Below are 16,635 nucleotides of genomic sequence, written 5' to 3' on the forward strand. Positions count from 1 at the left end.
TGAGAAAGGTTTATTACACAGCAGAGGTCTGTGAGGGCTGATGCTGAGTTCTTCAGACATTTGTAATGTTTCATCTCTGTATGCACTCCAAAATCATTGACTGGAAAAAAGTTATGGCTGTAAAACATTTGGATGACAAAAACTGGCAGCCTGGTAAATAGTGTTTGAGACAAGGATAGGCACAAGTGATTTGGATCATTTGGAAACATGAACTGTTTTTTTTAATGCTGCTCAGTTCAGACTTTTAACTGCTTTTCTTCTGGTGGAACTACAGCTTGGCAAACTGGCGCAGTGTGAGGCCTCTGTGATGGCACATGAGTTTGGAGCAATTCTGTAGTGTGAAGGATGGAAGCAGGATTTTCCACATTTAAACTTCAAAATAGACTCTTAACCTGGAGCAGGGCTACTCTCAGCCTGAATAATGTGAGCATGGATCATTGGAAGTTCATTGTTGTAGCTATGAGCACATTGTTTGTTTAGGAATGATGCTGCTCTTCACGTAGGCTTAAGTCTCTAAGAGAAAAATGGCTAATATGTTTTTTCTTCTTGTAGTGTGACAATGTCAAATACGAGAGATGAGAAACAAAAAGAGCTTGAGCGAAGTGGCATTACTCTAACCCAAAATCCAAACACTACTTATATTGATCAAAGCTGACCTGTTTACTTTCCTGACTCTGAGTTAATAAGATGATTGATGACTCATTTACTTGGTAAATACCTCTGCAAATGAAGTCTCTTTAATATCAGTCATTTTTGTAACTGAACATGTACACAGCACTTAGTGTTTTGGAATGCTAATTTGATAATGGGGTAGGCTGAAAAAGACCTCTACTTGTTTCCCTTTTGCCATGCAGTGCCAGGAGCCGAGTAGAAATCCTGCTGAGCCAGACCAGGTTAATGGAAATGCCACAGTAAGCCCAGCCTGACTTATTCTTTTTTTTAATACCTCCAGCCCTCTGGTGTACTCTCTGACTCCAAGGGGAGCAGAACATTGGCACTGAGACCTGCATCTTGGATCCAGAAGGAAACATGCTGCTTTTGTGCTGTCAGTGCAGAACTTAATTCAACATTTTCAGCTTTAAGTTGAGGGGGGAAGTGGGTTTAGCAGAAACCCTAATCAGACCCACACCACAATATTTATCCAGGAGCTATTGGAGAGGGTCCAGTGGAGGCCACAAAGATGATGAGGGGTCTGGAGCATATCCCTTCTGAGAAGAGACTGCAGGATCTGGGCCTGGTTAGTCTAGAGAAGACTGAGAGGTATCTCATCAATTGACACAAATATCTCCAGGGCGTTTCTCAAGGATAATGCCAGACTCTGTTCAGTGGTGCCCAGTGACAGGACAAGGAGCAATGCCCATAAACTGAAACCACGACAAGTTCCTCCTCAACACAAGGAAGAAGTACTTTCCATTGAGGCTGGCAGAGCACCGGCACAGGCTGCCCAGGGAGGGCATGGCCTCTCCCTCTCTGCAGACATTCCAAACCCACCTAAATGTGTTTCTGTGTCACCTGCTCTAGGTGACCCTGCCTGGGCAGGGGGGTTGTACTAGATGATCTCCAGAGTACCCTCCCAACCTCAACCATTCTGTGATTCTGTGATCAGTCTGAAGCTGTGTTATCAGTTCCACAGATAGGAAGCAAAGTGGGATTGAATATTCAAAATCCAGCGGTTGCCTCCTGATGACTTCTTAAGGTCTGATGAAGTGAACAGCTTTCCAAAAGTCACAGCAGCAGGACAGCTCCACCTCACAAGAGGTTTTTCTTCAACATTCTGGACAAATTGCTGCTAAGTATGCCAGACTGAATTATCACAGGCACTCTCACAAAATTTTATATATGTACCTATATATGTACCTTAAAAGAAGTACATGACCAACACTGCACCAGCACTACTCACCCGTGCTGTCTTCATATACCACTGTTATTATTTTCCAGTTGTAGTAGAGTACAAGATCCAAAACTGCTCTGCTGATGGCTGCATAGTCTGGGTAGAGGTTGATGTAAAATGCATCTTTGTTGTCTACTGTCGGGTGCTTCAAATGTGTTTCTGTGTCACCTGCTCTAGGTGACCCTGCCTGGGCAGGGGGGTTGTACTAGATGATCTCCAGAGTACCCTCCCAACCTCAACCATTCTGTGATTCTGTGATCAGTCTGAAGCTGTGTTATCAGTTCCACAGATAGGAAGCAAAGTGGGATTGAATATTCAAAATCCAGCGGTTGCCTCCTGATGACTTCTTAAGGTCTGATGAAGTGAACAGCTTTCCAAAAGTCACAGCAGCAGGACAGCTCCACCTCACAAGAGGTTTTTCTTCAACATTCTGGACAAATTGCTGCTAAGTATGCCAGACTGAATTATCACAGGCACTCTCACAAAATTTTATATATGTACCTATATATGTACCTTAAAAGAAGTACATGACCAACACTGCACCAGCACTACTCACCCGTGCTGTCTTCATATACCACTGTTATTATTTTCCAGTTGTAGTAGAGTACAAGATCCAAAACTGCTCTGCTGATGGCTGCATAGTCTGGGTAGAGGTTGATGTAAAATGCATCTTTGTTGTCTACTGTCGGGTGCTTCCATCGGGTTTGGATGTGTGGGACTTCCAGTGCATTGCAAATGGACTGCACTGCACTGACAGAGGAGCTGTGGGACGGTCCAAACAGGGCAGCCACCCCGAGAGCGAGCTGGTCACAGGCTGAGGGGGAGAGGAAAGGAGAAGAAGAAGCTATTAGTTGCAGAGACCAGGAGTTTTCTGGCTACAAGCTTGCCAAAGGAATGTCATGTGAATTGTTTGAGGGCGAAGTGTCAGGAAATATGCTCATGGAGTCACAACAGACACTCTGCAGAATCCTTCTGTGACTGGCAGGTTTCTATCTATGTGAGTTACTTAAACTTCAGGCTAGAGAAGGAACATGAACAGTCAAGGGCACCATGATTAAGGGCACTCCACAGTGTGTTTATAAAGCAGGCAGCAAAGCCTAAAGCCCTCAGTAAAGACACAAGGAAACACAGAACCAACACACCCCGACATTCTTACACCTCTCCAAATCAGTCAAACACTACCAGCAACAAAGGTTTCTTTCTCCTTGTGTCTATATTTCAGCCCAAAGAACTCCTCCTGCAGGTGACTTTTCATTTTTCTTTCTCTCCCATGTCTTTTCAGTTGGACAGACAGAAGATGTAGTATAATCTTAGTTATTTTTATCCATTAGTAACATGTACTGTAAATGTTTCTGCTAAGGTTTATCATCTGGAATAAGGCCCTGCACTGAGTTGCAGTACTGTACTCTTTGTGGGAAATGTAGAAATTACGGTGATTGAGTGAAATACTAAGTACACAAATATCCACAATGAGCTGAGATTTTTTAAATTTGTATTTAGCTCTCTGATTGTAATAGAATATGACAGAAAATCAATTATTTTCTGTTTCTGGCCAACAAATGAGTGTTCTACAGAAGCATAAAATGCACAGGCTTTCCAGGTTTAATTTGGAAGCCTTTCTAAAGGATCTAGGTTTTAATATGCAAATTGCATACATACCATCAATAATTCATGATGAGGAGAAATTACTACTGTCTGCATCAGTTTCTTACATGAAGATTGACAAAATTATTTAAAATTAACTTGTTTCTACATATTAAATGGAGAAGGTACTTTCACAACAGTCAGAAGAGATTCTCACTCTCTATCTCAGAGTATGAGTGTGGACTACATGGATTATAAATCCAGCATATTGATTTTTGACAGCATATAGTTCCATCATATATCTGATATATGAAAGAGAATACAATAAACACAATTTAAAGCTATGTTTTATGTTCTTTGAGAGCATTCTCCTTTTATTCAGTCTTACTAAGAAACTAAAGCACCATGAGGAGAATTTAGTAATGTAGATGCTGAAAGGCAACAGCTGACTAGCATGTTTTGTAGTATGAAGCATATTTATTTTCCAGCCTTCGTTCACCTTCAGCAGCAAAATCGCTTGCCTTTTATCAAACACAGTCCACTGCAATTCTTATAGTTTTTTATAACAGAGAAACTTGGTTCTGTCTCTAAGCCACCAAAGAGTTAACGTTTCAGGGCACAGAGACTACTGACAGAGCTCAAGGAGTGTTTGGAGGCTCTGAGGCACATGGTGGGATTCTTGGGGCTGTCCTGTGCAGAGCCAGGAGTTAGATCTTGATGATCCTTGTGGGTGTCCTCCAACCCTGAATATTCTGTGAATATTCTGTGAATATTCTGTGAATATTGACCTCTGGTCTTTAAAATGCAATAGAAATAATTTGTAAGAATAACTGGTTATCTGTATGCACATGCTAATTATGGGTTGTGACATCCCACTGTGCTTCCCGTGAGTCTGTGATCATTTTCTGCAGAATTCCAGGTGGCAAATCTATGGTTTGGAGAGAAAAATGCGTTGGACTTGCCACTTTCCATCTGGGGCTCTTAGCATGCAGAGAGGATGTAGGTGTTTACTCAGAAACTAGATGACAAGTCCAAGCCCAGCTTGATTCTTAGTTCAAATATCTTTGAAAGATTAATTTTATGGTGCTGCTCATAAACATGACAGAATCAGAGCAAAATAGGAGACCAAGCTGGGGAAAGGTATATAGCATAAAACATGCATGTTACTGACACACTAATTGAGATAATTACCTCTTCTTGAGGCTTCAAAACTGTCAAAAAGGTTAATTCTCTGAATGTCATAGGTTAATGTGGTATTAGGCATCAGTGTTCTGTTCCTATTAATGTTGCTGACAGCAAACTTGAAAGCCAATTCTTCAATATTAACAGGTTCGTTTTCCACAGTTTCGAATATCCCTCCTGTAGAAACAGAGATAAATGAGAAACATTATTCACCTCTTCATTGCTGTACATAAAAAGAGAAAAACAAATTATGAGCAATAATTTCATAAAGTGTTCATAAAGGAAACCTCAAATTGCTGTTCAAAGCACTACAGCAAAAGCCTATTGGAACATTAGGTTTTATCTACAGTGTCACTGCAGGTTAACTCAATATTATGAACGTTTCTTAGACAAACATCTGGGAAAGATGTTGCGTGTTTATTATTTGGGGTTTTCAAAGGAAAATTTTTAAATGCTCATGAAACTTCTATTCCGTTCTTATCTGATGAAAGTGATGATGTTCATAGGCCTTGTCCCCCCATCTCCAATCTAATCTATATTTAGAGATGAAACTTGGACGTGTTGGAGATGTTTCCTGAAGTAGTTCTGCAAATCCTGGCAGTGCAAGATCTACATTCAGAACTGACTGAGGAGCTTGAGAGGAAAGGGACTGAAAGTTTCCCCTTGAGGTCTGTGTTGTTTTTTAATAAACCTTAGGCAATGTTGTTGTTGGTCATTTTTCAGTTTGCTCAGAGACAGGTGAATATTTGAACTTTTTCCAACCTTGTTGCTGAATGAACTGAACTTCTTGATACAGAACATAGCTGAGCCACACACTGCCCCCACTGTTGATTTAATCTCTATGCTGAAGTGGAGGTCTCCACTTCTGTGGTGTCTACCAGTACCATCATGGCACTGCTTTAAAAGTCTTCTTGCAAGGACAGTGCTGGACCCAGCACAGTCACTTTCAACTTCCCACCGTTCCTCTGGACTCTTCTTTTAACATCTGTTTTGTACTACTTGAGCCAAGAGGTGTCCTGACCTGTCCAGTGCTATTCCAGCTGGGAAGTTGCTTTTTGAGTGTTGTTCAATTTGTTAGAATGCTCTTTCTACCTTTCAAACTGAAATTTTGTACTTTTCTTGCTCCTTTTTTAAAACAATGAGGAGAGTCAGAGCTTTTCTTTAACCTGATAGCAAGTTTTCCAAAGGAGAAGTCTAACCAACCAACCTGAATTTCAGAAACGTAACGAACTTCTCTGATATATATTCTGAGATGGGGAAGGTGGCTGTGTGTCAAGGCAACAGGCTGTCCCATTTAGGCTGGGATGTCTACTCCCTCTAGCCTCCAGAGACTTTATTATGCCAACAACGCATTCAGACTGTCTAGGGACACTGGGATTTGATGAATGCATAACAAACACAGCTAATTTAAAAAAAATAGCTCCTCTAAACAGCAATCTCCAGCTTCAGTACTTGATTTTGCAAGTATAATTTACTCATTTAGTGCAAGTCACTAGAGAATACTTTGGATTTCTCAGTTACATATTTCCACATTTCCCCTATGAAATTTGCAGGCCCAGATATCTCTTTATAGTTTCTGAGCATCTGAATGTATTTGGCTTATGAGCTGCAATCTCTTGCAATTTTGATGTGACCAAGGTAGGAATAGTGCAGTCATTAGCTGACAATCAGAAAAGGGAACACAGTGGAATTAAAACCTGTTTTGAATTTTAACCCAGCAATGAAAACACTGGAAGCTATCAAACCCAATGTAATCTCTAGCTACTCTTGAATACACAGTGTTACATTATCTCTCAAATCCACATATAGCAATGTCTCAACATGACTTAAGAAATTTGCCACCTTAAGCAATTTTCTTGTTCACTATATGGATTTGTCATTTGCTGTATGCATTTATTAGAACCTGAAAGACTTTCTGACTTTTTTCCCTCTCCCTCATAAAACATACAGGTCATTACAAGAGACTGTGTAAGACTGAAGTAGCTGGGAAAAGTTTAAATGCAGGTTTTGGAATCAAATGTAAAATCACGTGTAAAACCAGATGTAAAAAAGCAAAAAGTCAGCAGGATTTTCCAGAGCTGCAAAGTATAGGATTGCCAGAAGGAAAAAAATCTAAAGCTGATTCCTTTCAGATCCTATAATTACTTATCCCAATGACAATACCAACAATTTGGTACAATTGTACAATGTGGTACAACTTATCCTTGAACCCCTCCTAGAACTGGCAGAACATTGCTCTATAAGGCAAGGTGGAGTTCACTGAGTATAAGGAATAGCCTGAAATAACCATGAAATAAGACAAGATGACTACAGTCTCTCCCTGATTCCAACAGGATGAGGTTCTTGCCTTTTTTTTTTGGCAAAAAATCTCCTCCATCTTGGAAATTAATATTGTGTATTGTTTTGCTTTCTACTTTTTTTTGGTTTAATTAAAACTACTTCATCCAACCACCCTTGAGGCAACCTTCATACCTATATGTACACAGGCACTTTCGCATTCCAGGCCTAGAACTATTTCCAGACCTCTAATCAGTTGCCTATTAAATGAAGATTAATTTTAATTCATTAATAACTGTGAACTATTAACACTTCATTAGCAGAATTTTGCAGGATTTTTGCTTGATCCCCTTTGAAATAGAGTAAAAGCTCCCTGGACAGAGGGGACGTGTGATGGAAACAGGGAAAGTTTTGTGTGGATGTGTTTTGTAAGCAAACTAATCAAAACTATGCACTACCACATACACTTCAAATGTACTCCCACAGTCTTCTCTGGAAGTCAGCTCTGTAATCATTATATTTGTTCCCCTTCCACATATTTTCCAGTTTCCTTTTGTACACATTAACATAGCAGCAGAGCACTTACAGGGAATTCTGATTAAAGGGGTTTTTTTGCTGGTGAGATGCTCTGACTAGAATCAGAATCACAAATGGCTTGGTTTGGAAGGGACCTTAAAGATCCAATCCCTGCCATGGGCAGGGACACCTTCCACTAGACCAGGTTGCTCCAAGCCCTGTCCAACCTGGCCTGGAACACTTCCAGGGATGGAGCAGCCACAGTTTCTCTGGGCAACCTGTGCCAGTGCCTCAGCACTCTCACAGGAAGCAATTTCTTCCCAATATCTAATCTAAAACTACTTTCTGTCAGCGTGAAGCCATTCCCCCTTGTCACTCCAGGGCCCTTGTAAATAGTCTCTCTCCATCTTTCTTGTAGACTTCTTCAGGTCCTGGACTAGGACTGAATAAGAAGTCCTGAAGTACACATGAAGAGGGAAGCCCTGCTGCCCATGAACAAAGTCAATGAGAGAGTTTATGGAGGACATTCCTTACTTCAAGTGAGGTTTGGGATAGTTGCATTAGAAAAGCTTGGACTGTACCTATTTGAGCTTGATTTTTCTGTTGGGATGTATGTGTGTAAAAAAGCGTTGAATTAGTCTATAAATTTGCATCACAAACAAGCCAGCAGATAAAATCTGGATGTTCTGTGCTGCAGTGTTTTCATCCATGTATCCTTAATGAAATCTAGCAATTCAGTAAATAGTTTCTCTTCTCCTTGTTCTGCTGATGACTGACAGCTAACCTTGGAATTTATTGTAAGGTCCAGGTTAAAAGAAAAATAGCAGAATAAGTGACAAGTTTGATGAAGAACTGGTTTGTTAGATGCTTCATTTAAATAAAGTAATTACTGTACACATTTTAAAACCAAATTAACCACAGCATTCTACACGGGAAGGAAAAAAATCGATGTTAACTCAAGATATAAATGATGTTCCAGAAATGAAGCTATTATTGCTGAGCATGAAAGTAAGCACTGGCTTTCAGGGTAGGTTGCTGGTAGCACGTACGTTGGGAAAAGAGTAAATTTTTGAGTCCTCCCTCTTCTCCTCCCCAATTACTCAGTCACAGAGTGAATCCTCCACAGCAGCTTCAGCCAACCAAAGGTTGCTTAGCCCTGGTCAGTGGCAGATCTGACCTTTCTTCCGCACAGTGCTACATCTGCCCCCATGATGAGTGGTATCAGGCACCTGAGTCAGTAGGAAGCTGCCTGCCCAAACCAGGTGAGTGCTCTGCTTCACATGGCTGTCAACACCTCCCAGAGGCTGTCCCACCAGGTCCAGCTGAGGAGCAATGCCAGCCATAGGTTACCTGATCCTATTGGGAACCATTCTATCTCTGCCAGCCACATGTGAAGACATCAGCAAGAGAACCCAGCAGTTATATTCACTGATAGTCCTGCTCCAGTGCATGTGTGCAAGGAAATCTTTCACCTTCAGCACTTCCTTTGTAAAGTGAGGTCTGCAAGGATGAAGGAAAAAAGCTGTATCTACCCCTGCTTGGAATTTAGCTGTGGAAAGTAAGAGGAAATGACTGCCTGGCTAATGCTGCTGTGACAAAAATGGGGGATGAGCCATGTGAGTGACAGCTCTTCAGAGGGGGGCGAGGGACGGGAGTCAAGCTGACTAATATGACAGAGCATCAGCTCCGTTAATCCTCTGAAAAGAAAAACATTCTACAGCAAGTAAAATGTCAAAAACACAAAAGCACACTTCAGTAGGCACACCTGAAAAAGCTTCTCCAGTCCTTCCAAGTGAGCAAATGTTTCCATTTAAAGAGGTCATCACAGACTGAGGGAGTTTTAGAAAAGATCATGGCTGAATCAATTTCCATACCTCTCCTTGGGCCCAACGTTTCACTTCAAGACATAGCAAAGCACAAAAGCTTGTTATTGGAAAAGTTCTCTATCCCTGTTTTAAAACAGGTCATAAACAGCAACAGCTAAAAATTGTTGACCTTTCTGATGGCAGTTATTGACCTGTCTCCCCAGGCACCTTTGGACAGATTTCCTCAATGCAAAACATTTCACTAACATACTGTAGTTGGAATACAGCATATGTAGTGGACTTTTTTTTTCCCCAGCAGCATATGCACAGAATTGCCTGAGTAGCCTTGAAGGCATTTCTGTGATTTCAGTCAGTGGTATCACTTTGATGCTTTCAAAGTAAAATGCCAGCTTTTCAAAACAATTATAAAAACTGTATTGTGCTTGTGGAGAGATTTTCCTTACCTACTACACAGCAACTGTAAGAACAGTGTCGTACTGCATTGGGTTGTGGGTTCTTTGTTGTTACGCTTTATGAAAACACTGCAGAAAGACATGGAACAAGGGCAGGCTTGCAGAGCAAGACAGAACTGCTAACCTACAAAACAAAGGTGGGGAAATGCCATGCTTCTCCAGCTTGGTGCTCTATAATTCCTTCTAACACCTAAAGGAGATTGAAAGAGAAAAAACATGCCTCCTCTTAAGCCAGCCTGAGACCCAGTGGCCACCATAGACATGCCAGAAAAGCAGTTGGTTTTCAAATGTAGATCTTGCTCTGCAACATTCTCGTGTTCATTATCATGGTGGAAAAATATCATATTTCCCAAGTAAATTTGTTTAAATCCTCCCCATTTGTTAAAATCATCTCTCTGGCAGCTGTGTGAGGCACTTCTGTGGCAGGTCCATGTCCATGCTTACCCACTGGAACAACAGCCAACCTTCCTCTCATGCCATGATTCCTTTATGTATCAGCTACTGAGCTGTCCTTCAGACATTTTTTAAAATATTCTTTATTACTAACATAATTCTCTCTATGTTTTGACACTGGAAAATGGCAGTTTAGTCATTTGCTTGTACTGTTAAAACAGAGAAAATGTTGCTGAATACTAGATACAGTATTGCAGGACCACAAGTCAAATCACCAGATACAGTGAGATTTAACAGATATGTTGCTGGGATTTTTATTTGCTGCCAGATTTTCATCACACCATCTCTCTCCTACAACCAGCAGTACCGGCAACTGAAAGATAACAGATCAGCTATTCATATATGCATATGGCTCCCGGAGGAGCCATATTAGTGCTAACACCAAGGATTTTGACATTCTGACAGAAATTACAGTGAGAACCAGGAGGTGTTAAATAACCTGATAGCCGTATGTTGTTTATGTTCTTATTCAGGTTCTACACTTTAAAAAAAAGCTGTTTGAAAGCAAACGTGCTGACCATGCAGCAAAAACCATTTGAAATGTTAAGACATACATACTAAGAAGGATGGTAGAGGAAAAATATAGTGAAGATTAACAACTAAATTTTTCCTTATAAAGACAGAGGTATTTTTCCCTTTAGCAGAGAGAAAGGGGAATTTTATGGTATATGCCTCTTTCTTGTTAAGGATAAAACCTTGCTTCTACACAGCTGATGTCCAGGTTGCTTTTCCTTGCTCAAAGAATATCCCAGTTTTGTAGCCTGAGTATCAGCTGTGCACCTGAGGAGGTGTTAGTGGCACAGGATGACACATGGAATAAGCGATGTGGAAGCACAAGGCCTGCTGGATCCTGCACTATCCCTGAAGCTTTGAGCCACCAACAGCTTTCAAAGGCAATCCAGTGCCATGACATGCAGGTGGTTTGCTAGCAGGGTTTCCAGAAACATCTGAACATCTATTTCCTGGAGGGATTTAAGCTCTGAGAAGCCTCCCCTCCTTTCCACGGCACCATCTGAACACCAGGAGGTCCATGAGACCTCATTAAAACACACCTGTCAGTCACTGAAGAGAAACGAGAGTTAAAATCTTAATGACTGTGCAGCTCTGTGTCACTGGTTTCCTGAAAGGGAAGCTGCTGCTGATCCCAAGTTAATGCAGGAGATTCATAAAGCCAAATTAATATACAGTTTGCCCTTGTTGTCTTTGGATATAGATATGGGCTCCCACTGCTCCACTGTCAGGATGGGGATGGACTCATACACACTTCTGAAACTCAGTGGGGCTGCCAGGGAGCTGGAGGGTAGACATGAAGGCACAAAAAGGAGCAGGGCAGAGTGAAACAGTACTTAGGAACATTTTTCCTATAGGTAATGCCCACTTACAGAGTTAAAGAGCCTAGCACTTGGAGTGAAAGCACTTGCAACTGGAAATCCCCTCCAAGCACACTTTTCCATCCTTATCTCTTACCAGAAGACATACTCTCCTGTGCCATGAGGCACCCAGCTGAGAACCAGTGCAATACACTCACTACAGAGCTAAGCCTGGGCATGCATCTCACCAGAAAGGAATAATTAAATGAGTTATTACCCAGAGGCTTACCTTTAGCATACAGTTTGGCAGTATCTTTATTTTAAAAGTTAGTTCTCTGACTGTGTAAGATTAGTCCAGAAATTGGCTATTACCTCCAATTTCTACATGACCTATTAACTACTTTGTTATGTGTGCGTGTGTGTATTAAAGGTTTCTCAGGAAAAATCCTTAATAATCACAATCCTATAACAAACAGTAATTGCATTTTACATTTACAAATCCAGACTGAAGTGGGTTTGCTTCCCTAGGTTTTTGTGGAATTAGAGGCATGGGGGTTGCATTTGGCTCATAGAACACAAACTGAACATATTAGCATTCCCTGCATGGGTGAATTTAGCTTTGCAACAGGGACCTCTGAGTTAGGCAGCTATTATCATTCTCATTTTACAGACAGTGAAGCTGAGAGCTTGAGTGACTTTCCTACCGTCATTCTCTCTTCAATCTGTTCAAAAGCTCTGTTTCAGCCTATTCCTGCCCGTTTCCAAGCCCCTGTCCTTACCTTGGCATTCATCATCATTGCATTCTCCCAGTCTGGCTCCTGTCCAGCATGCCTTCAATTTTACTCCTTAGTGCTGTATCCTGCCAAATGTCACTGCCATTTCGTTGACTACGCCAGATCTTGGATCATTTCCCTCTGTAACCCATCACCCATCTGTGGGGTCCTCCTTTACGATGCACTTCAAACAAAATTCATGGCTCCTACCCCTGCCTTTCCTACACTCTACCTTCATTGTTTTCAGGTGATGGCTACATTTTCCTTTCTCTGACTGTGTGGTAGAACTGGGAGGCTGAAACCTGGGACAGGCTCATGACCCAAAACTTGATCTGTCAAACTCAGAAAAGAAGATTTTTTTAAGAAGGCAAGGTTTGCTTATAGCAAATTTGCCTATTTGACAAACTGAGTATCCCCTAGAATCTAAACTGCCTATCTGAAATCTATCTAGCCTTTCTGCTATTTTCATGCAACATGGTTAGTGCTTAATTACACGGGACAAAACTGGTAGAAATTGCATTTCAGTTTCAGCCCTCTTGCAGACAGGTATGACTTCTGCAACTGCCAGAGAGCTGCAACCCCTTATGACAGGTCTGAATACTCACAGCAAACAAAGCCTGGTTAAAGATTGAGATGAAGGGCACAAAGGAGGGAAAAGGTGTTAAATAAAAGTGTTAAAGCATTTCTTTATCTAGAATATTCCCTATGAAAGTCAAGGTCAGGGGTTTACAATTATCTGCTCTCTAGCAAGGTGCTTTCAGCAGTGCTTTTATCCTTTGGCAAACAGAGGGATAAAAATACATATGTGTGTATGTACATATATAAAAAGTTGAGCTTATTAAGATAGAAATATCTGCCTTTTCTAATGGGATTTATTTCAGTTCGGGGCGTGAGTTTGGAGAGATTTCCCAAAGGCACAATTGTCATCATTCATGCTATAGAATTTCTAAGTAATGAACTTTTTCTTTTTCTTTTTTTTTTTTTTTTTTTTTTTTTTTTTTTTTTTTTTTTTTTTTTTTTTCTAAACAGGAAAAAAATGCATTGACCTGATTTAGGTATCTCTTGCAATACTAGCCAGAAACTGAAGTAACATTTTAGAGGTGCAAACTCTCTACTTGATAGAAAGTTTTAAAACTATTGGTCTTGCTGCCTTTATTTTATTGTTTTCCCATAATGCAGAGGCTAATCAGGAGGAACTGAAGAAGTTAGATAACACAGAAGTTATTTATATTGTCTGCTGTTCTTCCCCCCACATAATCATACCCACTTGGGCAAACCAGCTATCCATGCACTGCAGCTTTAATTTAAAACAAGACAAAACCAGGAGAGGGAGAAAATTGGTCCTAATTACCCAGTTACACATGCAACATTGGGTCCCATCAGATGCTATTTCTGGCCGTGCAGCAAGGAGGAAGGAATTAGAATTGTTTCCCTTCTCATCTTGGAGCTAGAATTAGGCAGATGAGCCTTGCAGAGACCAGGGTTAGATTTTGGGTGAGCTGTTTTTCCCAGGGCAATGGCTAAAGCTGCATACAATTTCAGCACTCTGCTTTCCTGCTGCCTGTGCACATGACCTGGCTTGTACGCTGCTCCTTGCCAAAGCACATGGCAGATCAAGCCCCCACCTTCAACAGAGCCAGGTTTCAATCAGGATGTATATGGATGCAGAGCTGCTTTTCCCAGAGCTCCCAGTAACCAGTGACACAGGGCAGAGCTGTCACAGACGCACAGGCTACAGCACAGCTTCTGTGCAGAGCACTTCAGGTGGCTCAGAGTGAGCACTGCCAAAATGCTCCTAATGGTAGTTAGGAGAATAAAGTAATAAACCCATTCTTTTAGTTAGTGAGATGGTCTTGGTGCATGCATAAGTAAGCCATGCATTCATTGGTTGCAGATTTGTGACTGGATCCAAGCATCACCATGTGCCTTTTCCTATGATCCTCCTTTTTGTAGCTTATGTGACAAACCCCTGCAGGGCTTCTACAGAAACAGTGCCTTTATTACCTTTTCTTTAAGGCTCCCAGCCACAAAGTAACAGGCTCCTACACTTCCCTCCCCACCACTTTGTTCAGAAGAAATAAGACCTCACTGAAGGAGATAAATGTTTCTACTGACTTCAGCTGGTTTTGATCAAATTCTCTCATGGCTGAGCGTTTCTTCCACCATGTTGCAACCATTTAAATAGTCCCAGTGGAAAAGAAACTTACTTTCTCATGTCTTTAAATCTTTCAGGGTACTACTTCATAGATATACTTTTCCTACATATCTATCTGAGTCATAGGATTTCCCTCTGAGACATCCAGACATCTTGACATATTAATTGCCGATCATGTGCAGGACTACAAAGTGCTTCTGGGAATGGAAAGAGATGGAAAGGCAACATAAAAACAAAAAGGAAGGAACAATCACGGAGAAAAAAAATTAAAAATCCATGTTTATATTTAGGAATAAAGGAAGAGAAAAATAATTGAATAAAAAGTAGACGAGAATGGAAAGAAAGCTGGTTGAATGAAGACTAAAAGACTGATGCCCTTGTGCTGCAGACCTTGATGGAATTTTTGTTTGCTGATTTTTAGCTGAATCCATCTCAAAAATATTAGATTGTTTAAAATATAGTAAGTGGTTTTTTGAAACTATAAAGTACTTGTACCTTACATTTGAAGAAACCTCAAACGGAGCAATAGAGACCCTATCTAAAACAGCAGCAAGGAAAATTTCATTGAGGGGTTTTGCCACCTGCTCTTATGTAGGCATCTGGTTAAACCAAAAGGTATACCAGTGCAAAAAGTGCTTTACACTATCCTTTGCAGTGGTTACAAGCTATTACACTTTCCAGAAAGCAGTAATCAATAGAATGTGTGCAGCTGAGTTCTTTTCTGCACTATGACAGCAGATGACCCATAGAAAGATTAACTCAACTGAGGCCCTGAAAAGGTTGCTCTGGTGAGCAATCTTGAGGTGAAAGAATATAGCCCTACTAAAGCAGTGGTGAGTTTGCATATGCAATGAAACTACTTCAGGATTAGACAATTTCCCCCAGCTGTTAGACAGAAATAGAAAGACATTTCTAAATCCTAGACAATACTTTGAAATATATGTTATTCAGTAAACAGCATTTTTGCTCATAAACGTCAGGGTTATATCTTTAAAAATTATATACTCTTCCTTTTTGTGAGTGCCCATTAAGCACTATTATCTGTAAGATGCTTAGGAACATAAGGTCTTTATTAAAGCTGAAGAAATCTGAGCTTATCCTGAAAAAGCGTGGATAAAATCAGATCACAGACTATTCAAAAGTACATCCTTTTCCAGAAAGGAGATGGCAGTGAAGGGAGGATAAAGTTGATAGGGAGGACATTTGAAACTCTAACTTTAGTCAATGGCTCATTTCTTTCTGAAATCCAGCTGTTACAATTCCCCTCAAGGCAGTGCTGCGCATCAACCCAGAAATGACTGGCATGGGGGATGCCAAGAAGCCCACAGGGCACAAGCTACAGCTGATATTTTCATTTATAAATTACTATGCACACTTTGCATTTTAAAGCATGCAAAAACCAGTATCTTAATCAAGAGTTCAAACATGAAGGACACAAATATGATATTAGCTCTTGCTGTCACACACTATGCATGAAGCCATACTGAATTTTGACTTTGCTTTCCTTCTCATATGCAACAACTGCTTATGGCAGATTGCTCTGAGTCTCAAGGTGGCCTGCTCACCCTGGAGAAAAGAATTAAAATGATTCAGCTAAAGTGGAGAAGACTTTACCTGTGACAGTCATCACCTTTCCTTCTCCCATGGTGATGGAGCTCCCTGAGGGCTCTTCGTTAACCCTGCCAAGTCCCAGCTCAGGGCTGGAGCTTCTACCTCACTGGTGCTGGCAGTAAATGCAGACAATGGGGTAGAACTAGCCAGAAAATTAGAAACCTGCTTCAGTTTTGATGTCCTTATACTTCTCAGAGGGGAAAATGAGATGTCTCGTACATTTGGAGCTGAGATTGGTTGCCCAAAGGAGGCTTACACCGTTGACCGGGGTTGGTGCCGTGCTTGTTGGCGGGAGATTTAAACTGCCCCAGGGAGCACAAGCTACTACTACCCATTGCTAGTAGTCCAAGCTGGCAGTGATAATATCAGTGAAAGAGGCATCAGGATAATTAAAAAGAATTTCAAGAAACTGGGCAGACTGGTTAATGGGACAGGAGCACAGGTGGTGTTTGCCTCAGTTCCTGCAGTAGCAGGGATGGATGAGGAGAGGAGGAGAAAATCCCACATTATCAATAGGTGGCTAAAGGATTGGTGCTACTGGCAGAATTTTGGATTTTTTGAGCATGGGGTATAGTCTATGTTGCCAAGCCTGCTCAAGTCAGATG

At 41.1% G+C, this 16,635-nt stretch overlaps 1 protein-coding gene across 1 annotated transcript in view; it reads right to left on the bottom strand.

Annotated features, from left to right (window-relative positions):
* GRIK1 (glutamate receptor, ionotropic, kainate 1) overlaps window positions 1-4,834 on the bottom strand; it is a gene marked incomplete at its 5' end in the record, with an annotated part of 72,931 nt that extends 68,097 nt beyond the window's left edge. Inside the window, 2 exons of the mRNA XM_009083444.1 lie at window positions 2,448-2,705; window positions 4,667-4,834. Coding sequence (XP_009081692.1) covers window positions 2,448-2,705; window positions 4,667-4,834 — 426 coding nt within the window. The remainder of the gene's footprint in view (window positions 1-2,447; window positions 2,706-4,666) is intronic.
* Window positions 4,835-16,635: the final 11,801 nt, after the last annotated feature.

This window comes from Acanthisitta chloris, unplaced genomic scaffold (genome assembly GCF_000695815.1).
Source record: "Acanthisitta chloris isolate BGI_N310 unplaced genomic scaffold, ASM69581v1 scaffold8331, whole genome shotgun sequence".
In the NCBI taxonomy this organism is placed as follows: domain Eukaryota; kingdom Metazoa; phylum Chordata; class Aves; order Passeriformes; family Acanthisittidae; genus Acanthisitta; species Acanthisitta chloris.